The following is a 23,723-nucleotide window of genomic DNA, read 5'->3' on the forward strand; positions in this document are numbered from 1 at the left end:
GAGTTTAAATGTACTTGGCTAAGGTGTATGTAAACTTCCGACTTAAACTGTATGTAAATATTTATTTAAAACATTTTTTCAATACATTTGCAAACATTTCTAAAAACCTTTTCCGTTTTGTCATTATGGGGTATTGTGTGTAGGTTGACGAGGAAAAACAGTATTTAATCCATTTTAGTAACGTAACAAAAATGTGGAAAAAGTGAAGGGAATGAATGTACTGTATACTCAAGGCCCTGGGGGCTGTAGGGGGATCCTGGAATGGAGCATTTAGAAGATACTCAAGGCCCTGGGGGCTGTAGGGGGAACCTGGAATGGAATATTTAGAAGATACTCAATGCCCTGGGGGCTGTAGGGGGAACCTGGAATGGAGCATTTAGAAGATACATAAAGGGAAGTGAGTGAAATTAAAAACAGAGTGGTTTTGATGTCATTCAGAACAGATTCATTAAACCTGTTGTGACTCGTTTTAAACAGGATATTTTGTCAGGACAAGATGCTAGAATATGCATATAATTGACAGCTTAGGATAGAAAACTCTAAAGTTTCCAAAACTGTAAAAATATTGTCTGTGAGTATAACAGAACTGATGTTGCAGGTGAAAGCCAGAGAAAAATCCAATCCGGAAGTGCCTTCTGTTTTGAAAGCGCTGCGTTCCAATGAGTCCCTATTGCAGTGAATGGGCTATCAACCAGATTACTCTTTCTCCGTATTCCCCAAGGTGTCTACAGCATTGTGTAGTTTTACACATTTATGTTGAAGAATACCCGTAGGCAGCTACATTGCGCAAGTGGTCACCTGATGTCTCCCAGAATGATTCTCCCGTAAAATACAGAGGTAGCCATTACTCCAATTGGTCCTACTGAAAAACCAATTGTCCCGGTGGATATATTATCGAATAGATAGAGAAACACCTTGAGGATTGATTATATACAATGTTTGCCATGTTTGTCAATATTATGGAGCTAATTTGGAATATTTTTCGCAGTTTTCATGACTGCAATTTCCGGGCTATTTCTCAGCCAAACGTGAAGAACAAACGGAGCTAAAAAAGGAACATTTGCTATCTACCTGAGAGTCTCGTGAGTGAAAACATCAGAAGCTCAAAGGTAAACGATTTAATTTGCTTTTCTGATTTCCGTGACCAAGTTACCTGCTGCTAGCTGGACAAAATGCTATGCTAGGCTATCGATAAACGTACACAAATGCTTGTCTAGCTTTGGCTGTAAAGCATATTTTGAAAATCTGAGATGACAGTGTGATTAACAAAAGGCTAAGCTGTGTCAATATATTTAATTTGTGGTTTTCATGACTAGGAATATTTTCTAGGGATATTTATGTCCGTTGCTTTATGCTAATTAGTGTCAGGCGATGATTACACACCCGCATGCGGGATGGGGAGTCAGAGGTTTTAATAACAGGCTACATGATTGAGGAAAATCACTTATTTATTTCTATTTGCTACAAAGACAAAAGCAATAATCTTACCAGGATGACTCATAGAAAAATAATGGTTTTGCACAAAACAACCACAATGAAACAAAAGCCCTACATTAGTTATGTTTAAACAAAATAACATGAGACCAAAATGGGAAGTAAATAATTGTAATAACTGAATTCTCCTCTCCTGTATGTTTTCTATCTCTGTAACATGTAACGGTATAACATTATACTGAACCTGTAACAATAATGCCTGAACCACAACACCTATCAGTTGATCTGTATAGACATGAGAAGTGAAGGCATTTACAATGTATCAACCATAATGCTATACAGTATATGACCAGTATATGACTGATGTTAAAGGACAGCTGCTGAATGAATAATACAACACACATATTAAAACACATTCCAATCAGAATAATACATGTATCAGTTAATAGATCACATTTGATCAAATGCCACTATTGTTCCAGCAGGTGGAGCTACAATGTAACAACATACAACATTGTGACTCACAGTTCTATATTAGAATTCCATGAGTTCCATTCTGATGGTTGTTATGGTGATCAGGTGATCTCAGCCTCACTCTTCTTCAACACGGTCACCTGTTCAACACAGAAGTAGTTCAGTGTGGCCATGTATTTCCTTATCCAGTACAGAACCACTTAGAAATGTAAATCATATCAGATGATTTACTAGTCAATACTGTGCTACTTAGAATCCTTTCAAATTACTTCCAATAGGGCTCCTGCTTATGTCCAGTTCTACCTTATCAATACCAGGGCTATTTACTCCTTATCAATACCAAGGCAAATGACTAATTATCAATAACAGGGCTATTTACTAATTATGTCCAGCTCTCCCAGGGTAGCCTACTGGTTAGAGCGTTGGACTAGTAACCGAAAGGTTGCAAGTTTGATTCCCCGAGCTGACAATGTACAAATTTGTCATTCTGCCCCTGAACAAGGCAGGTAACCCACTGTTCCTAGACGTCATTGGAAATAAGAATTTGTTCTTAACTGACTTGCCTAGTTAAATAAAGGTTAAATAAAAAAATAGGGCTATTTACTCCTAATGTCCATCTCTCCCATATCAATACCAGGGCTATTTACTCCTTATCAATACCAGGGCCATTTACTCCTTATGTAAAGCACTCCCATATCAATACCAGGGCTATTTACTCCTCTAAAGCACCCCCATATCAATACCTGGGCTATGTACTCCTTATGTAAAGCACTCATATCAATAACAGGGCTATTTACTGCTTATCAATAACAAGGCTATTTACTGCTTATCAATACCAGGGCAATTTACTGCTTATCAATAACAGGGCTATTTCCTCCTCACCAATACCTGGGCTATTAACTCATTATCAATACCAGGGCTTTTTACTCCTTAGCAACACCTGAGATATTTACTCCATATGTCCAGCTCTCCCTTATCAATACCAGGGCTATTTACTCGTTATCAAAACCTGGGCTAATTACTCCTCATCAATACCAGGGCTATTTACTCCTCATCAATACCAGGGCTAATTACTCCTCATCAATAACAGGGCTAATTACTCCTCATCAATAACAGGGCTAATTACTCCTCATCAATAACAGGGCTAATTACTCCTCATCAATAACAGGGTTATTTAGTCATATATCCAGCTCTCCAATGTCAATAGCTGGGCTACTTACTTCTTAACAGTAAGTGGGCTATTTACTCCTCATCAATACCAGGGCTATTTACTAATTATCAATACTAGGTCTATTTACTCGTTATGAATACCAGGGCTTTTTACTCGTCATGTAAAGCACTCCCATTTCTTAACCAGGTCTATTTACTCCTTATGTCTTGCTCTCCCATATCAATACCTGGGCTATTTACTCCTTATGTAAAGCACCCCCAAATCAATACCATGGATATTTACTGCTTATCAATACCAGGGCTATTTTTGCCTTATGCCAAGCTCTCCCATATCAATACCTGGGCTATTTACTGCTTATCAATACTGTCACGAGTGGCGCTCGGCGGTCGTCATCACCGGCCTATTAGCTGCCACTGATTGTCTTTCCTCCCCCTCCTTGTATGTTTATTGGTAGCACCTGTTTAGGTATGATTAGTTTGTCTTTATTAGACAGCCGGCCCGCCTGGTTGTTGTGCGGGATTATTTCAGTGTAACCTTCGGCTCTGTTGTAGAGGTACGTGTTAGTGCCTGGTCGTGACTTTTCCGTTGTACATTTTCATTCCCTGTGTTTGGGGTCGTTACTATTGTGAGTACCCTGTGGTGCGTTGGTGCAATTAAAGACGCACAGCATTGCACTCTCTGTCTCCTGCGTCTGACTCCACACCCACGACACCCGCAGCATTACAGAATCCCGCACCTAAATCTAATTGAATGGAGTCAGCAGGAGCAGCAGCCAACCCTCTCCCATCGATGGAGGAACGGGTTCTCCACCACACCACCGTTCTCCATCGGATCGGATCCGCGATGGATCAAGTAATGGAGAGAATGGACCGATGGGAGAGGAGTGGTCTCCTCTCTCCACCTTCGGCACCCACGGCTCCGGACTCCCCATCACTCGACTCCAGCACCCTCCGTCTGACGCTACCGAGGGCTTATGATGGAGCGGCGTCGGGTTGCCAGGGGTTTCTGCTTCAGCTGGAGCTATACCTGGCCACCGTTAGACCCACTCCCTCAGGAGCGGAGAGGGTGAGTGTCCTCATCTCCTGCCTCACGGGTCGTGCTCTGGAGTGGGCGAACGCAGTCTGGAATGGCCCAGACTCAGCGCGGGAGCACTACCCAGAGTTTTTCCCTCCGCTTCCGTGCCGTGTTTGATCACCCTCTAGACGGCCGAGCGGTGGGAGAATGACTTTTTCATCTCAGGCAGGAGAGGAGGAGCGCCCAGGATTACGCGCTGGAGTTCCGGACCTTGGCAGCCGGATCTGGGTGGAACGACAGGGCCCTTATGGACCACTACAGGTGTAGTCTCCGAGAGGACGTCCGCCGGGAGTTAGCGTGTCGGGACACCACTCTGTCACTGGATCAGCTGATTGACATGTCCATTCGACTGGACAATCTGCTGGCTGCCCGCGGGCGTTCAGAGAGGGTCCTGTGCGTTCCACCACCCAGCCCCTCCGCTCCCATTCCGATGGAGTTGGGAGGGCTGCGCCGAGGGGTACCGGAGGAGGAGGCCTTCCCTGCACCAACTGTGGTCGGAGAGGACACACGTCTGATCGGTGCTGGGGGGGTCCGTCTGGGAGTAGAGATGGCAGGCGGAACGCTTCTCGATCATCCCAGGTGAGTCTGCATCAAACTCACCCAGAACCCCTGTTGGCCACATGTTTGTCTTAACCTTTTTTTCTTCACTTTTTTCCCTCTTCCCAGCATAGGGGCGCTAGTCGATTCAGGCGCAGCTGGGAACTTTATGGATCGCGGACTCGCCCTTAAATTAGGGGTTCCGCTGGTGCCGATAGATTCTCCTTTCCCCGTGCACTCCCTAGATAGCCGGCCATTAGGGTCAGGGATGGTCAGGGAGACCACGGTCCCACTGGACATGGTGACGCAGGGGAATCATAGGGAGCGTATCAGTTTTTTTATTATTGATTCGCCTGCGTTTCCAGTGGTGCTGGGGACTCCCTGGCTGGCCCGGCACAATCCTAAAATTTCGTGGAAACAGGGGTTCTCCAGGGGTGGTCAGAGGAGTGTTCTGGAAGGTGTTTGGGAGTTTCCATCGGTGCTACGTCGGTGGAGAGTCCAGACCAGGGTTCCACGGTGTGCATTCCCCCCGAGTATGCCGATTTGGCAATCGCTTTCAGTAAAGTGAAAGCGACTAAATTACCACCTTATCGACCGGGAAGGGATTGTACGATAGATCTCCAGGTAGACGCTGCGCTTCCCAAGAGTCACGTGTACCCGCTGTCCCAGGAGGAGACGTTGGCAATGGAGACATATGTCACGGAGTCGCTGGGACAGGGGTACATTCGGCCCTCCATTTCACCCGTCTCCTCGAGTTTCTTTTTGTGAGGAAAAGGAGGGAGGTTTGCGTCCGTGTATTGATTATAGAGGTCTAAACGCCATCACAGTGGGGTATAGTTACCCTCTACCTCTCATCGCTACGGCGGTGGAATCATTCCACGGAGCGCAGTTCTTCACAAAACTGGATCTCAGGAGCGCGTATAGTCTGGTGCGTATTCGGAAGGGAGACGAGTGGAAAACCGCATTTAGTACCACATCAGGCCACTATGAGTACCTCGTCATGCCGTATGGGTTAAAAAATGCTCCAGCCGTTTTTCAATCCTTTGTAGACGAGATTCTCAGGGACCTGTGCGGGCAGGGAGTGGTTGTTTATATCGATGACATTCTGATCTACTCGGCCACTTACACCGCGCATGTGTCTCTGGTGCGCAAGGTGCTTGGTAGACTGCTGGAGCATGACCTATACGTCAAGGCTGAGAAATGCGTGTTCTCTAAACGAGCCGTCTCTTTTCTGGGATATCGCATTTCCACCTCGGGGTAGTGATGGAGGGCGACCCCATTAGGGCCGTGCGTAATTGGCCGACTCCAACCACGGTAAAGGAGGTGCAGCGGTTTTTGGGTTTTGCCAACTACTACCGGAGGTTTATCCGGGGTTTTGGCCAGATAGCGGCTCCCATTACCTCACTGCTGAAGGGGGGCCCGGTGCGGTTGCAGTGGTCAGCAGAGGCGAACGGAGCGTTCAACAAGTTGAAGGCGCTGTTCACTGATGCGCCCGTGTTGGCGCATCCGGACCCCTCTCTAGCATTCATAGTGGAGGTGGACGCGTCCGAGGCTGGGGTGGGTGCCGTGCTATCGCAGCGCTCGGGTACGCCACCAAAACTCCGCCCCTGCGCTTTCTTCTCAAGGAAGCTCAGCCCAGCGGAGCGTAACTATGATGTGGGGGACCGGGAGTTGCTAGCGGTGGTTAGAGCTCTGAAGGTGTGGAGACACTGGCTTGAGGGGGCTAAGCACCCTTTTCTCATCTGGACCGACCACCAGAACCTGGAGTATATTCGGGCAGCTAGGAGACTTAACCCACGTCAGGCAAGGTGGGCCATATTCTTCACCCGGTTCCGGTTTACTTTGTCTTATAGACCGGGCTCCCAGAACGTAAAGGCTGACGCACTGTCCCGCCTTTACGACACGGAGGATGGGTCCACCGAACCTGCTCCCATCCTTCCCGCCTCAAAGCTGGTAGCACCAGTGGTATGGGAGGTGGACTCGGATATCGAGCGGGCGTTACGGGCTGAACCCGCTCCTCCTCAGTGTCCAGCGGGGCGAAGGTACGTGCCGCTTGGTGTTCGGGACAAGCTGATTCGGTGGGCTCATGTCCTACCCTCCTCGGGTCACCCTGGGGTGACGAGGACAGTGGGGAGCCTTCAGGGGAGGTATTGGTGGCCTACTTTGGCTAAGGACGTTAAGGGTTATGTCTCCTCCTGTTCAGTGTGCGCTCAGAGTAAGGCTCCTAGGCACCTTCCTAGAGGGAAGTTACAACCCCTCCCCGTTCCACAGCGGCCATGGTCACATCTGTCCATAGATTTCCTGACCGATCTTCCGCCGTCTCAGGGGAACACCACGGTTCTTGTGATTGTGGATTGGTTCTCTAAGTCCTGCCGTCTCCTCCCGTTGCCCGGTATCCCTACAGCCCTACAGACTGCGGAGGCGTTATTCACCCATGTCTTTCGGCACTACGGGGTGCCGGAGGACATCGTTTCTGATCGGGGCCCCCAATTCACGTCTCGGGTATGGAGAGCGTTCATGGAACGCTTGGGGGTCTCTGTCAGCCTGACCTCCGGTTATCACCCGAGAGTAATGGGCAGGTGGAGAGAGTGAACCAGGAGGTGGGTAGGTTTCTGCGGTCGTATTGCCAGGATCGGCCAGGGGAGTGGGCACGCTACATTCCCTGGGCTGAAATGGCTCAGAACTCACTACGCCACTCCTCTACTAACGTGTCCCCTTTTCAGTGTGTGTGGGGTACCAGCCGGTCCTGGCACCATGGCATCCGAGCCAGACCGAGGCTCCTGCGGTGGAGGAATGGGTACAGCGCTCCAAGGAGACCTGGAGGGCCGTCCAGGAATCTCTACAACAAGCGAGTGGACGGCAGAAGAGTAGTGCTGACCGCCACCGCAGTGAGGCCCCGTGTTTGTACCGGGGGACAGGGTCTGGCTCTCGACCCGAAACCTACCTCTCCGCTTGCCCTGCCGGAAGCTGGGTCCGCAGTGTGTAGGGCCCTTTAAAGTCCTGAGGAGGATAAACGAGGTGTGTTATCGATTACAACTCCCTTCCTATTATCGTATTAACCCCTCGTTTCATGTGTCTCTCCTCAGGCCGGTGGTAGCTGGTCCCCTGCAGGACAGTGAGGTGCTGGAGGTCCCTCCCCCCCTCTGGACATCGAGGGGTCCCCGGCGTACACGATCCGGGCCATTCTGGACTCAAGACGCCGGGTGAGGGGCAGCAGTACCTCGTGGACTGGGAGGGGTACGGCCCGGAGGAGAGGTGCTGGGTACCGGTGGGGGACATCTTGGATCCATCCATGTTGAGGGATTTCCATCGCCTCCATCCGGATCGCCCTGCACCTCGTCCTCCGGGGCGACCTCGAGGCCGGTGTCGGCGCTGCGGGAGCCGCGCGTCAGGGGGTACTGTCACGAGTGGCGCTCGGCCGTCGTCATCACCGGCCTATTAGCTGCCACTGATTGTCTTTCCTCCCCTCCTTGTATGTTTATTGGTAGCACCTGTTTAGGTATGATTAGTTTGTCTTTATTAGACAGCCGGCCCGCCTGGTTGTTGTGCGGGATTATTTCAGTGTAACCTTCGGCTCTGTTGTAGAGGTACGTGTTAGTGCCTGGTCGTGACTTTTCCGTTGTACATTTTCATTCCCTGTGTTTGGGGTCATTACTATTGTGAGTACCCTGTGGTGCGTTGGTGCAATTAAAGACGCACAGCATTGCACTCTCTGTCTCCTGCGTCTGACTCCACACCCACGACACCCGCAGCATTACAAATACCAGGGCTATTTAGTGCTTATCAAAACCAGGGCTATTTGCTTATCAAAACCAGGGCTATTTACTGCTTATCAAAACCAGGGCTATTTCCTCCTTGTGTAAATCACCCCCATATAACTACCTGGGCTATTTACTCCTGATGTCCAGCTCTCCCATATCAATACCAGGGCTATTTACTTGTTATCAATACCTGGGCTATTTACTCCGCATCAATATCAGGGCTATTAACTCCTTATGTCCAGCTTTCCCATATAAATACCTGGGCTATTTACTCCTCATCAATACCTGGCCTATTTACTCTTTATCAATCCCCATGATATTTATTCCTGATCACTACCCTATTTACTCCTAAATGCATTTATTCATATCAGTGACATATTGTGGTAGTCGACTCTAATCCATCCTACTTTCTACTTCTACTAAGAGGTAACATAATATAGTACACACTGTGTTCAGAATACCATATTGTGGTATTTGACTCTAAACCATCCTACTTTCTACTTCTACTAAGAGGTAACAAAATATAGTACACACTGTGTTCAGAATACCATATTGTGGTAGTTGACTCTAATCCATCATACTTACTACTTCTACTAAGAGGTAGTATAATATAGTACACACTGTGGACAGAATACCATATTGTGCCCCTGCAGCTGTTGTGTTGTAATGTAAAAACTCACCTAATTGGTCTTGGTGGGTCTTCCTGGGTATCCTGGTTTACCCTAAACAGACAGTTATCATTTACATTACATTACATTACATTTAAGTCATTTAGCAGACGCTCTTATCCAGAGCGACTTACAAATTGGTTATCAACACTTTACAACATGGTTCAGTCAGAGATACAGTTATCAACACTTTACAACATGGTTCAATCAGAGATACAGTTATCAACACTTAAAACATGGTTCAATCAGAGATACAGTTATCAACACTTTACAACATGGTTCAATCAGAGATACAGTTATCAACACTTTACATGGTCTCTGTCTCTTACATGGTTCATGGTTCGGGGCGGCAGGGTAGCCTAGTGGTTAGAGCGTTGGTTAGAGCGTTGGTCTAGTAACCGGAAGGTTGCAAGTTCAAACCCCCGAGCTGACAAGGTACAAATCTGTCGTTCTGCCCCTGAACAGGCAGTTAACCCACTGTTCCTAGGCCGTCATTGAAAATAAGAATTTGTTCTTAACTGACTTGCCTGGTTAAATAAAGGTTAAAAAAAAAAAAAAAAAAAAAAAAAAAAAAAACAACATGGTTCAGTCAGAGATACAGTTATCAATACTTTACAACATGGTCCAATCAGAGATACAGTTATCAACACTTTACAACATGGTTCAATCAGAGATACAGTTATCAATACTTTACAACATGGTTCAATCAGAGATACAGTTATCAACACTTTACAACATGGTTCAATCAGAGATACAGTTATCAACACTTTACAACATGGTTCAATCAGAGATACAGTTATCAACACTTTACAACATGGTTCAATCAGAGCTACAGTTATCCACACTTTAACTTCTCTAGGGTAGGGGGCAGCATTCGGAATTTTTTGATGAAAGGCATGCCCAAATTAAACTGCCTGCTTCTTGGGCCCAGAATATATGATATGCATATAACTGGTATATTTGGATAGAACCCACTATAACGTTTCCAAAACTGTTAAAATAGTGTCTGTGAGTATAACAGAACTGATTTGGCAGGTGAAAACCTGAGAAAAATCCATTCAGGAAGTAGTTTTTTTTATTTTGTTTTGTAGTCCTCTTTGTAGTCCTCTTCAATGCCATTACAGTATCCAGTGACTTAGGACTCAAATTGCAGTTCCTATGCCTTCCACTAGATGTCAACAGTCTTTAGAAATTGTTTCAGGCTTGTATTCTGAAAAAATGAGGAAGTAAGAGCATTCTGAATGAGTGGACCCTAAAGTGTCACAGAGCTTTTTCATGCGCGACCGAGAGTGCCTTTCTTATATTGATGACGTTATAGTCCGGTTGAAATATTATCGATTATTTAGGCTAAAAACAACCTGAGGATTTAATATGCACATCGTTTGACATGTTTCTATGAAATTTATGGATACAATTTGGATTTTTTTGTCTGCCTGTTTGTAATGTTTTGTCTGCTGGGCTATGTTCTCAAATAATCGTAAGGGATACTTTTGCCATAAAGCATTTTTTAAATCTGACACCGTGGTTGGATTCACAAGAAGTTCATCTTTAAACCGATGTAAAATATGTTTTGTTTTCTGATTTTTGTAGTGAGTATTTCTGTATTTGAATCTGGCTGTTGAAGAGGTGGGACGCTAACATACCCTAGAGAGGTTAGATATTAAACTATATTGATAATAAACTATATAGATATTAAACACACTTTTAAACCTCAGTAGCTCACTAACTTTTTTTTACCCTAGAGAGGTCAAACATGGTTCAGTCAGAACAGTTATCAACACTTTAAAAACCTCTTAAGGATCTGATTTTTACCTTCTGATTTTTACCTTCAATTTTCAGACACAGGTTCACACTCTAGAACCTAGTTACTATATTCGAATATAAAAATTGATTTTATGAAACAAAACTATGCTAAATTTGATCTCTGAGGATGACAAATCAGAGCCAGATTACTGAATGGAAGTACATTATTTACCTTCATATGCGAATGTATCAACGTGATACAAGTTTTTTGTTGTTGTGAACTCTCCTCAAACAATAGCATGGTCTTTTTTCACTGTAAATTGGACAGTGCATTTAGATTAACAAGAATTTAAGCTTTCTGCCATTTATTAAATTCCTGGAAATGTTTGCTACAAACCAGGCACAGAAAATATCATATCAACGTTGGACAATGACATTACATTTTCTCAAGAGCTGAGTGCTGTAACACAGCCTACGTTGTAATATGTTAAATGTATATTAAGGAACCATAATCTGCTGGATAATTGATAGGTACAGTAGTTAACTTGTTCAAATGTTTAAATCCTTATAAACCACTAATAATAATAGTTATAGCACTGTTCCTTATCAGTCCAGTATGTCCCTGATTAAATAAAGATTAAATAACATTAAAAAAAGTTCCCTGGTGACAATTTAGCTTTTGCAACGAGACCATAAAATATATTTTAGACAATGGTAGAAGAGGGTGTAGTTCTGCTAACCTTATCACAGGGACTTTGAAGCACTACAGCTGCATGCTGATCTTGGAATAAACTGACAATAGCAAAGATGCCATCTTTGACGACGCCACATAAATGGAATAGGTACTAGCTAGCTTGATAGTCAATGTTTGCTTTAGTTTGCGCGCTAGCTCTGCAAATTCAGCTAGTGTGTGAACCCTGCCAACATAAAAAAAAGAACATTGATATGGCGCGATAGACTGGATTAACCTCACGTCAGTTACGTGCATTGAGTGCCTTTTCAGACAGTAGATACGAACCCTCTATTACCTTTCAGGCAAAAGAACTGGCAGTGGATCAAACCATTGTGAGGCAGAGGGCGGGGGGGTCGCAATCTATTGAAACTTAAAAACGAGCTATTAAGTGTCTATAATCAGCACAAGTGCTTTCATTGTGTATTATTAATATTATTGCAATTACATAGTTATGTTTACAGTGATATATTGGGGGCGACAAATCATATTTTTCCCAGGATGGGGGGGCCGTGTCCCCCCGTTCCCCCTGGGATTTCCACCCATGCTTACAATGTCATGCTAATCACATTAGCGCACGTTAGCTCAACCGTCCCGGTGGAGGGACACAGATCCCGTAGAGGTTTTAAAACATGGTCCTTGTGATATAATTCTGATTTACAACAGGTATTCTGTTGGAATGAGGCGATCCTGTATAAACTCAGGTTCTCACCTTGAGTCCTGCTCCTGCAGCCTTTCACCAGCAGTATGATGGTCACCAGCAGGTAGGGAGACCCCACCAGTATACTACACAGCAGCCTGGGTAGAGACATGGACAACACTGGGACTGCTGGAGATGGAATGGGTGTAGACATGGACAACACTGGGACTGCTGGAGATGGAATGGGAGTTGGACCTGCATCTGGAGAAAGAATGAGACCTGTATTATGAGCACATTTATGGGTAGGGAGACTCCACCAGTAGGTAGAGAGATCCCACCAGTAGGTAGAGAGACCCCACCAGTAGGTAGAGAGACTCCACCAGTAGGTAGAGAGACTCCACCAGGAGACTAGACAGCAGCCTGGGTAGAGACATGGACAACACTGGAGAGGGTGCTGGTAGAGACATGAAAATACACACCCATACACACAGACATATATACAAACACACACACACACACAAATATACACACGTACACAGACACACAAGGATTGATAATTGTGTTCATACATGTAAAATGTGCAGTATATACTGGAGACTGAACAGATTTGGCATGGGTCCTCAGATCCTCAAAAGGTTCTACAGCTGCACCATCGAGAGCATCCTGACCGGTTGCATCACTGCCTGGTATGACAACTGCTCGTCCTCCGACCGCAAGGCACTACAGAGGGTACTGCGAACGGCCCAGTACATCACCGGGGCCAAGCTTCCTGCCATCCAGGACCACTATACCAGGCGGTGTCAGAGGATGGCCCTAAGTATTGTCAGACTCCAGCCACCCTAGTCATAGACTGTTCTCTCTGCTACCGCAAGGTAAGCGGAACCGGAGCGCCAAGTCTAGGTCCAAGAGGCTTCTAAACAGCTTCTACCCCCCCAAGCCATAAGATTCCTGAACACACACCATACTGTCTGTGTCATCTATGCATAGTCTCTTTAATAACTCTACCTACATATTTCCTCAACTAACCGGTGCCCCTTGACTCTGTACCGGCACCCCCCTGTATATATTGTTATTTTTTACTTCTGCTCCTTAATTACTTGTTACTTTTATCTCTTTCTTATTCGTATTTTGTTGAAACTGCACTGTTGGATAGGGACTCGTGTACGTAAGCATTTCAAGTTCTACACCTGTTGTATTCGGCACAAAAATCAGTAACCATCTAAGCAATAAGGAGGAGGAGGTGTGGTATATGGCCAATATACCACGGCTAAGGGCTTTTCTTGTGGTTTGTCAAATTCTCAGGGGGTGTGGTATATGGCCAATATACCATGGCTAAGGGCTTTTCTTATGGTTTGTCATATTCTCAGGGGGTGTGGTATATGGCCAATATACCACAGCTAAGGGCTGTTCTTATAGTTTGTCATATTCTCACCTGTCACAGTCATCCAGCTCTCTGGTGATTCTCCTTTAGAGCTGGAACACTTGTAGAGTCCTTCATCTGACTTGGATACTGCAGGGATGGTTATCTCTCCTGTAGTCTCAGCCCTGATGAGGGATCCATCTTTGTAGAAAACAGCTGTGAGGTCAGAGGGAGTTCCCTGATATCTGCAGCGCAGAGTCACAGAATATCCCTCAGTCACAGGAAGGGCAGGGCTCTCCAGGATCACAGCTCCAACTGTATATAATATATAAACATCATATATAGACAGGTCTCTCCAGGATCACAGCTCCAGCTGTATATAATATATAAACATCATATATAAACAGGTCTCTCCAGGATCACAGCTCCAGCTGTATATAATATATAAACATCATATATAAACAGGTCTCTCCAGGATCACAGCTCCAGCTGTATATAATATATAAACATCATATATAAACAGGTCTCTCCAGGATCACAGCTCCAGCTGTATATAATATATAAACATCATATATAAACAGGTCTCTCCAGGATCACAGCACCAGCTATATATAATATGTAAACATGTATAAACAGGTCTCTCCAGGATCACAGCTCCAGCTGTATATAATATATAAACATCATATATAAACAGGTATCTCCAGGATCACAGCACCAGCTATATATAATATATAAACATCATATATAAACATAACATCAGCTATCTGAAACCAGATGAGCCACTAAACACTATAATGTTAGTAGATGGTGTTTGTGTTCATACCATGTACTGTGATGTTGACAGCATTGCTGTGTTCTCCAGACCCAGACTCACACCAGTACACTCCACTGGATGATGGTATTAGTGACACGATGCATGAAGACCCTTGATGTTTTCCCCAGTCAGTACTACACTCTGAAAGGTTTCCTCTCTCTGCGTTCCTCATCACTCTCCATCCAGTCGAGTTCCCCTGAACCTCACAGCTCAGAGAGACAGACTCAAATTCAAAGAACTGAGATCTGTCAGGACTGACACTCAGAGAGGCTGGAAGATAGATATTAGAAAGAGAGATAGAGAGAATGTCACGAAGATAAGCTCCTGAATCTTTCAGCTTAAAAATAATAATAAATTGATTTAGAGTTAGATAAACGTTTTGTTTTTACATACAAGATACTACCCTCCGCAAAATAACATTCTGTGAGGACCAACGACAGGCAGGAGAAGCAGGTACGGGGAATCAGGCATTAGGGAACAGACTAGGAAACAAGACAGGCAGGAGAAGCAGGTACGGGGAACCAGACATTAGGGAACAGACTAGGAAACAAGACAGGAACAGCGTCCGAACACAGGTAACACGGACATGAGAAAAAGTAGGGAACAGACAGATATAGGGAAGGTAATTACTCAAGTAATTGAGTCCACGTGAGTCCAATGATCGCTGTGTGACGGGGGGGGGGGGGGGACTGATGATGGCTTAATGCTGGGGATCCTGGCTCCCGCCCAAGGAGTCTACCGCCCAAGGATTGTGACTACCAATGATGTTTAATAACCTCTAAGGATCTGCCCTTTTAAAATTTGCTCTTTGCCTAAAATGACCCACTTGTTAAGGTTTTCTTCCGTTGAAGGAGAGGACCAAAATGCAGCGGTTATTTCGATTCATCTTTAATAAAGATAACGAACAATACAAAACGTGAAAAAAACCAAACCAGCCCTGTCTTGTGCAAACAAACACAGAGACAAGAACAATCACTGACGAAACACTCAAAGAATATGGCTGCCTAAATATGGTTCCCAATCAGAGACAACGGTAAACACCTGCCTCTGATTGGGAACCACTCCAGGCAACCATAGACTTTTCTAGACAAACATACTACACCACAATCCCATAACCTACAAAAAAAAACCTAGACACAACACACCACATAAATACCCATGTCACACCCTGGCATGACCAAAATAATAAAGAAAACACAAAATACTAAGACCAGGGCGTGACACCACTGTTGTTTAACAAATGCAGAACCTTGAAAAAGCTGGTGCTGTTTTATCAGATTAATTCTACTGCTCTCTCTTCGTCCGCCCACGTGTTCTCGCACACCCCGAGAGCTTCTGGTCAGCGGGGTGGTGGCACCGGGATCCTCATCTCTCCCAAGTGGTCATTCTCTCTTTCTCCCCTTACCCATCTGTCTATCGCCTCCTTTGAATTCCATGCTGTCACAGTTACCAGCCCTTTCAAGCTTAACATCCTTATCATTTATCGCCCTCCAGGTTCCCTCGGAGAGTTCATCAATGAGCTTGATGCCTTGATAAGCTCCTTTCCTGAGGACGGCTCACCTCTCACAGTTCTGGGCGACTTTAACCTCCCCACGTCTACCTTTGACTCATTCCTCTCTGCCTCCTTCTTTCCACTCCTCTCCTCTTTTGACCTCACCCTCTCACCTTCCCCCCCTACTCACAAGGCAGGCAATACGCTTGACCTCATCTTTACTAGATGCTGTTCTTCCACTAACCTCATTGCAACTCCCTCCAAGTCTCCGACCACTACCTTGTATCCTTTTCCCTCTCGCTCTCATCCAACACCTCCCACACTGCCCCTACTCGGATGGTATCGCGCCGTCCCAACCTTCGCTCTCTCTCCCCCGCTACTCTCTCCTCTTCCATCCTATCATCTCTTCCCTCTGCTCAAACCTTCTCCAACCTATCTCCTGATTCTGCCTCCTCAACCCTCCTCTCCTCCCTTTCTGCATCCTTTGACTCTCTATGTCCCCTATCCTCCAGGCCGGCTCGGTCCTCCCCTCCCGCTCTGTGGCTCGACGACTCATTGCGAGCTCACAGAACAGGGCTCCGGGCAGCCGAGCGGAAATGGAGGAAAACTCGCCTCCCTGCGGACCTGGCATCCTTTCACTCCCTCCTCTCTACATTTTCCTCCTCTGTCTCTGCTGCTAAAGCCACTTTCTACCACTCTAAATTCCAGGCATCTGCCTAACCCTAGGAAGCTCTTTGCCACCTTCTCCTCCCTCCTGAATCCTCCTCCCCCTCCCCTCCCCTCCTCCCTCTCTGCAGATTACTTCGTCAACCATTTTGAAAAGAAGGTCGACGACATCCGATCCTCGTTTGCTAAGTCAAACGACACCGCTGGTTCTGCTCACACTGCCCTACCCTGTGCTCTGACCTCTTTCTCCCCTCTCTCTCCAGATGAAATCTCGCGTCTTGTGACGGCCGGCCGCCCAACAACCTGCCCGCTTGACCCTATCCCCTCCTCTCTCTTCTCCAGACCATTTCCGGAGACCTTCTCCCTTACCTCACCTCGCTCATCAACTCATCCCTGACCGCTGGCTACGTCCCTTCCGTCTTCAAGAGAGCGAGAGTTGCACCCCTTCTGAAAAAACCTACACTCGATCCCTCCGATGTCAACAACTACAGACCAGTATCCCTTCTTTCTTTTCTCTCCAAAACTCTTGAACGTGCCGTCCTTGGCCAGCTCTCCCGCTATCTCTCTCTGAATGACCTTCTTGTTCCAAATCAGTCAGGTTTCAAGACTAGTCATTCAACTGAGACTGCTCTTCTCTGTATCACGGAGGCGCTCCGCACCGCTAAAGCTAACTCTCTCTCCTCTGCTCTCATCCTTCTAGACCTATCGGCTGCCTTCGATACTGTGAACCATCAGATCCTCCTCTCCACCCTCTCCGAGTTGGGCATCTCCGGCGCGGCCCACGCTTGGATTGCGTCCTACCTGACAGGTCGCTCCTACCAGGTGGCGTGGCGAGAATCTGTCTCCTCACCACGCGCTCTCACCACTGGTGTCCCCCAGGGCTCTGTTCTAGGCCCTCTCCTATTCTCGCTATACACCAAGTCACTTGGCTCTGTCATAACCTCACATGGTCTCTCCTATCATTGCTATGCAGACGACACACAATTAATCTTCTCCTTTCCCCCTTCTGATGACCAGGTGGCGAATCGCATCTCTGCATGTCTGGCAGACATATCAGTGTGGATGACGGATCACCACCTCAAGCTGAACCTCGGCAAGACGGAGCTGCTCTTCCTCCTGGGGAAGGACTGCCCGTTCCATGATCTCGCCATCACGGTTGACAACTCCATTGTGTCCTCCTCCCAGAGCGCTAAGAACCTTGGCGTGATCCTGGACAACACCCTGTCGTTCTCAACTAACATCAAGGCGGTGGCCCGTTCCTGTAGGTTCATGCTCTACAACATCCGCAGAGTACGACCCTGCCTCACACAGGAAGCGGCGCAGGTCCTAATCCAGGCACTTGTCATCTCCCGTCTGGATTACTGCAACTCGCTGTTGGCTGGGCTCCCTGCCTGTGCCATTAACCTGTTAGTACTCTAGGTGCAGTATTTCATTTTTGGATAAAAAGACGTGCCCGTTTTAAGCGCAATATTTTGTCACGAAAAGATGCTCGAATATGCTTGGAATTGATAGTTTTGGAAAGAAGACAGTCTTACGTTTCCAGAAATGCAAAGATTTTCACTGTGACTCCCTTAGAACAAATGCTTCGGGCAAAACCAAGATGTATGACCGACCAGGAAATGCACAGGATTTCTGAGGCTACGATTTCCATGATCGCCTTATATGGCTGTGAATGCGACAGGAATGAACGGACTCTTTCTCTTGTTTCCCCAAGGTCTCTGCAGCATTGTGACGTATTTGTAGGCATATCATTGGAAGATTGACCATAAGAGACTACAATTGCCAAGTGTCCCTCTTGGTGTCTGCGTGGCATTTGGTGCGCTAAAATCAAGTCCCAGTATTTTTCCATTCAAATCTCAGAACAAAGCAGGGTACAAGGGCGGTGCTTTCAGTGGAGAGAAATATGACAAACCACCTTCAGGATTGATTCAAACAACGTTTTCCATGTTTCAGTCGATATTATGGAGTTAATTCGGAAAAAAGTTCGACATGAAGGTGACTGAATTTTCGGTTAGTTTCGGTAGCCAAATGCATAGTAACAAAAGGGAACGATGTGTCCTACACAAGAATCTTTCAGGAAAAACTGGACATCTGCTATGTAACTGAGAGTCTCCTCATTGAAACATCTGAAGTTCTTCAAAGGTAAATTATTTTATTTGATTCCTTGGCTGGTTTTTGTGAATATGTTGCGTGCTAAATGCTAACGCTAAATGCTAAGCTAGCTATCACCACTCTTACACAAATTATTGATTTTCTCTGGTTCTAAAGCATATTTTGAAAATCTGAGACGACAGGATTGTTAAGAAAATGATAAGCTTGAGAACAGGCATATTTATTTCATTTCATTTGCGATTTTTAGAAATCGCTAACGTTGCGTTATGGTAATGAGCTTGAGGCTGTAATTACGCTACCGCATACGGGTTTGGGCGGACTATGAGGTTAAACCCCTACAACTCATCCAGAACGCCGCAGCCCGTCTGGTGTTCAACCTTCCCAAGTTCTCTCACGTCACCCCGCTCCTCCGCTCTCTCCACTGGCTTCCAGTTGAAGCTCGCATCCGCTACAAGACCATGGTGCTTGCCTACGGAGCTGTGAGGGGAACGGCACCTCAGTACCTCCAGGCTCTGATCAGGCCCTACACCCAAACAAGGGCACTGCGTTCATCCACCTCTGGCCTGCTCGCCTCCCTACCACTGAGGAAGTACAGTTCCCGCTCAGCCCAGTCAAAACTGTTCGCTGCTCTGGCCCCCCAATGGTGGAACAAACTCCCTCACGACGCCAGGACAGCGGAGTCAATCACCACCTTCCGGAGACACCTGAAACCCCACCTCTTTAAGGAATACCTAGGATAGGATAAGTAATCCTTCTCACCCCCCCCCCCTTTAAGATTTAGATGCACTATTGTAAAGTGACTGTTCCACTGGATGTCATAAGGTGAATGCACCAATTTGTAAGTCGCTCTGGATAAGAGCGTCTGCTAAATGACTTAAATGTAATGTAAATGTAAATGTTAATAGTCAATACTTATTTCATTCTACTTGTATTACTGGACGCTGCTCCACATAATGGAAACAGATTATAATTTTATAATACATTAACTTCCTGCTCAAATTCCCTGGTGTTACCGAACTATAAAACCAAGCAACAATCATCAGAAACTGTCAAAGAATGTTTCTCATACCTCTACTTCAAATGTCCCTGCTTTCAACCACAGCTAATTTTTTTGTACTCAAGGCACTCTATTCAGCATTTAACTTTGTATTGAAACCTCAGCTTTTCAAATTACTAAAATATTGCATCATTAGAGTGCTATAAAAAGACACTAATAATATATTAATAATATATTACCATATACCATATAGGATATATATCATGCCCGCCCGTCCAGCATCACTACTCTGGACAGTTCTGACTTAGAATATGTGAACAACAACAAATACCTAGCTGTCTGGTTAGACTGTAAACTCTCCTTCCAGACTCATGTCAAACATCTCCAATCCAAAGTTAAATCTAGAATCAGCTTCCTATTTCGCAACAAAGCCTTCTTCACTCATGCTGCCCAACATACTTACATACATACTCATGGCCAAGCCCACTGGCTCCAGGTCATCTACAAGACCCTGCTAGGTAAAGTCCCCCTTATCTCAACTCGCTGGTCACGATAGCATCACCCAGATGTAGCATGCGCTCCAGCAGGTATATCTCTCTGGTCACCCCCAATTCTTCCTTTCGCCGCCTCTCCTTCCAGTTCTCTGCTGCCAATGACTGGAACGAACTACAAAAATCTCTGAAACTGGAAACACTTATCTCCCTCACTAGCTTTAAGCACCAGCTGTCAGAGCAGCTCACAGATTACTGCACCTGCACATAGCCCATCAATAATTTAGCCCAAACAACTACCTCTCCACCTACTGTATTTATTTAGCTCCTTTTCACCCCATTATTTATATCTCTACTTTGCACATTCTTCCACTGCAAATCTACCATTCCAGTGTTTTACTTGGTATATTGTATTTACTTTGCCACCATGGCCTTTTTTTGCCATTACCTCCCTTATCTCACCTCATTTGCTCACAGTGAATATAGACCTATTTTTCTACTGTATGTTTGTTTTACTCCATGTGTAACTCTGTGTTGTTGTATCTGTCGAACTGCTTTGCTTTATCTTGGCCAGGTCGCAATTGTAAATGAGAACTTGTTCTCAACTTGCCTACCTTGTTAAATAAAGGTGAAATAAAAATAAAATAGAATGAATACAGTAAAATAACGGATGAATACAGTAATATAACTGATGAATACAGTAATATAACTGATGAATACAGTAATATAACTGATGAATACAGTAATATAACTGATGAATACAGTAAAATAACTGATAAATACAGTAATATAACTTATGAATACAGTAATGTAACTGATACCACTGGGTGAAAATATAGCAGTAGTGATGAATACAGTAATATAACTGATGAAAACAACAATATAACTAATGAATACTGTAATAGAACTGATTATGCCACTGGGTAAAAATAGAACAGTTGTGATTAATACAGTAGTATAACTGATAAATACAGTAATATAACTTATGAATACAGTAATATAACTGATTGCACTGGGTGAAAATAGAGCAGACGTGATGAATACAGTAATATAACTCATGAATACAGTAATATAACTGCTACCACTGGGTGAAATAATAGCAGTAGTGATGAATACAGTAACATAACTGATGAATACAATAAAATGACTAATGAATACAGTAATATAACTGATACCGCTGGGTGAAAATAGAACAGTAGTGATGAATACAGTAATTTAACTGATGAATACAGTAATATAACTGATTATGCAACTGGGTGAAAATAGAACAGTAGTGATGAATACAGTAATATAACTGATAAATACAGTAATTTAACTTATGAATACAGTAACATAACTGAAACCACTGAGTGAAAATAGAGCAGAAGTGATGAATACAGTAATATAACTGATAAATACAGTAATATAACTGATGAATACAGTAATATAACTGATAAATACAGTAATATAACTTCTGAATACAGTCATATAACCGATACCACTGGGTGAAAATAGAGCAGTAGTGATGAATACAGTAATATAACTGATGAATACAGTAATATTACTGATGAATACAGTAATATAACTGATACCACTGGGTGAAAATAGAGGAGTAGTGATGAATACAGTAATATAACTGATGAATACAGTAATATAACTGATGAATACAGTAATATAACTGATGAATGAAGTAATATGACTGATGAATACAGTAATATAACTGATGAATACAGTAATATGACTGATGAATACAGTAATATGACTGATGAATACAGTAATATAACTGATGAATACAGTAATATAACTGATGAATACAGTAATATGACTGATGAATACAGTAATATAACTGATGAATACAGAAATATAACTGATACCACTGGGTGAAAATAGAACAGTAGGGATGAATACAGTAATATAACTGATGAAAACAGTAATATAATTGATGGATACAGTAAAATAACTGATGAATACAGTAATATAACTGATGGATACAGTAAAATAACTGATGAATACAGTAATATAACTGATACCACTGGGTGAAAATAGAGGAGTAGTGATGAATACAGTAATATAACTGATGAATACAGTAATATAACTGATGAACACAGTAATATAACTGATGGATACAGTAATATAACTGATGAAAACAGTAATATAACTGATGGATACAGTAATACAACTGATGAATACAGTAATATAACTGATGAATACAGTAATACAACTGATGAATACAGTAATATAACTGATGAAAACAGTAATATAACTGATGAATACAGTAATATAACTGATGAAAACAGTAATATAACTGATGAATACAGTAATATAACTGATGAAAACAGTAATATAACTGATGAATACAGTAATATAACTGATGAAAACAGTAATATAATTGATTCATACAGTAATTAACTGATTCATACAGTAATATAACTGATGAGTACAGTAATATAACTGATGAATACAGTAATTAAATTATGTAATATAACTGATGACAGTAATATAACTGATGACAGTAATATAACTGATGAATACAGTAATATAACTGATGAATACAGTAATTCAACTGATGTAATATAACTGATGAATACAGTAATAGAACTGATGATGCCACTGGGTGAAAATACAACAGTAGTGATGAATACAGTAATAGAACTGATGAATACAGTAATACAACTGATGAATACAGTAATATAACTGATACCACTGGGTGAAAATAGAGCAGTAGTGATGAATACAGTAATATAACTGATGAAAACAGTAATACAACTGATGAATACAGTAATATAACTGATGAATACAGTAATATAACAGATGAATACAGTAATATAACTGATGAATACATTAATATAACTGATGAATACAGTAATATAACTGATGATACCACTGGGTGAAAATAGAACAGTAGGGATGAATACAGTAATATAACTGATGAATACAGTAACATAACTGATGAATACAGTAATATAACTGATGAAGACAGTAATTAAACTGATGTAATATAACTGATGAATACAGTAACATAACTGACGAATACAGTATTATAACTGATGGATACAGTAATATAACTGATGGATACAGTATTATAACTGATGGATACAGTAATATAACTGATGGATACAGTAATATAACTGATGGATACAGTAATATAACTGATGAATACAGTAATATAACTGATGGATACAGTAATATAACTGATGATGCCAATGGGTGAAAATAGAGCAGTAGGGATGAATACAGTAATATAACTGATGAATACAGTAATATTACCGATGAATACAGTAATATAACTGATGATACCACTGGGTGAAAATAGAACAGAATTGATGAATACAGTAATATAACTCATGAATGATGTAATATAACTGAAGAATACAGTAATGTAACTGATGAATACAGTAATATAACTGATGAATACAGTAATATAACTGATGATACCACTGGGTGAAAATAGAACAGTAGTGATGAATACAGTAATATATCTCATTAATGATGTAATATAACTGAAGAATACAGTAATGTAACTGATGAATACAGTAATATAACTGATGAATACAGTAATATAACTGAAGAATACAGTAAT

General features: G+C 43.5%; 1 protein-coding gene across 4 annotated transcripts in view; it reads right to left on the reverse strand.

Moving 5' to 3' along the window:
• Nucleotides 1-1,430: 1,430 nt before the first annotated feature.
• Nucleotides 1,431-23,723, reverse strand: part of LOC135574209 (high affinity immunoglobulin gamma Fc receptor I-like) — a 39,865-nt gene continuing 17,572 nt past the window's right edge. Inside the window, exons 3-7 of one of the 4 annotated variants that reach the window (XM_065025138.1) lie at nt 14,416-14,676; nt 13,665-13,907; nt 12,305-12,493; nt 9,132-9,173; nt 1,431-2,048 (exon numbers count right to left, since the gene is read on the reverse strand). In XM_065025138.1, coding sequence (XP_064881210.1) covers nt 9,169-9,173; nt 12,305-12,493; nt 13,665-13,907; nt 14,416-14,676 — 698 coding nt within the window. In that variant the 3' untranslated portion in view covers nt 1,431-2,048; nt 9,132-9,168. Of the gene's footprint in view, nt 2,049-9,131; nt 9,174-9,753; nt 10,330-12,304; nt 12,494-13,664; nt 13,908-14,415; nt 14,677-23,723 lie in introns of those variants that run through there. The other 3 variants (XM_065025137.1, XM_065025136.1, XM_065025135.1) reach the window with 3 other exon arrangements.

The sequence above is a fragment of the Oncorhynchus nerka genome, linkage group LG12 (genome assembly GCF_034236695.1).
Source record: "Oncorhynchus nerka isolate Pitt River linkage group LG12, Oner_Uvic_2.0, whole genome shotgun sequence".
Classification (NCBI taxonomy): domain Eukaryota; kingdom Metazoa; phylum Chordata; class Actinopteri; order Salmoniformes; family Salmonidae; genus Oncorhynchus; species Oncorhynchus nerka.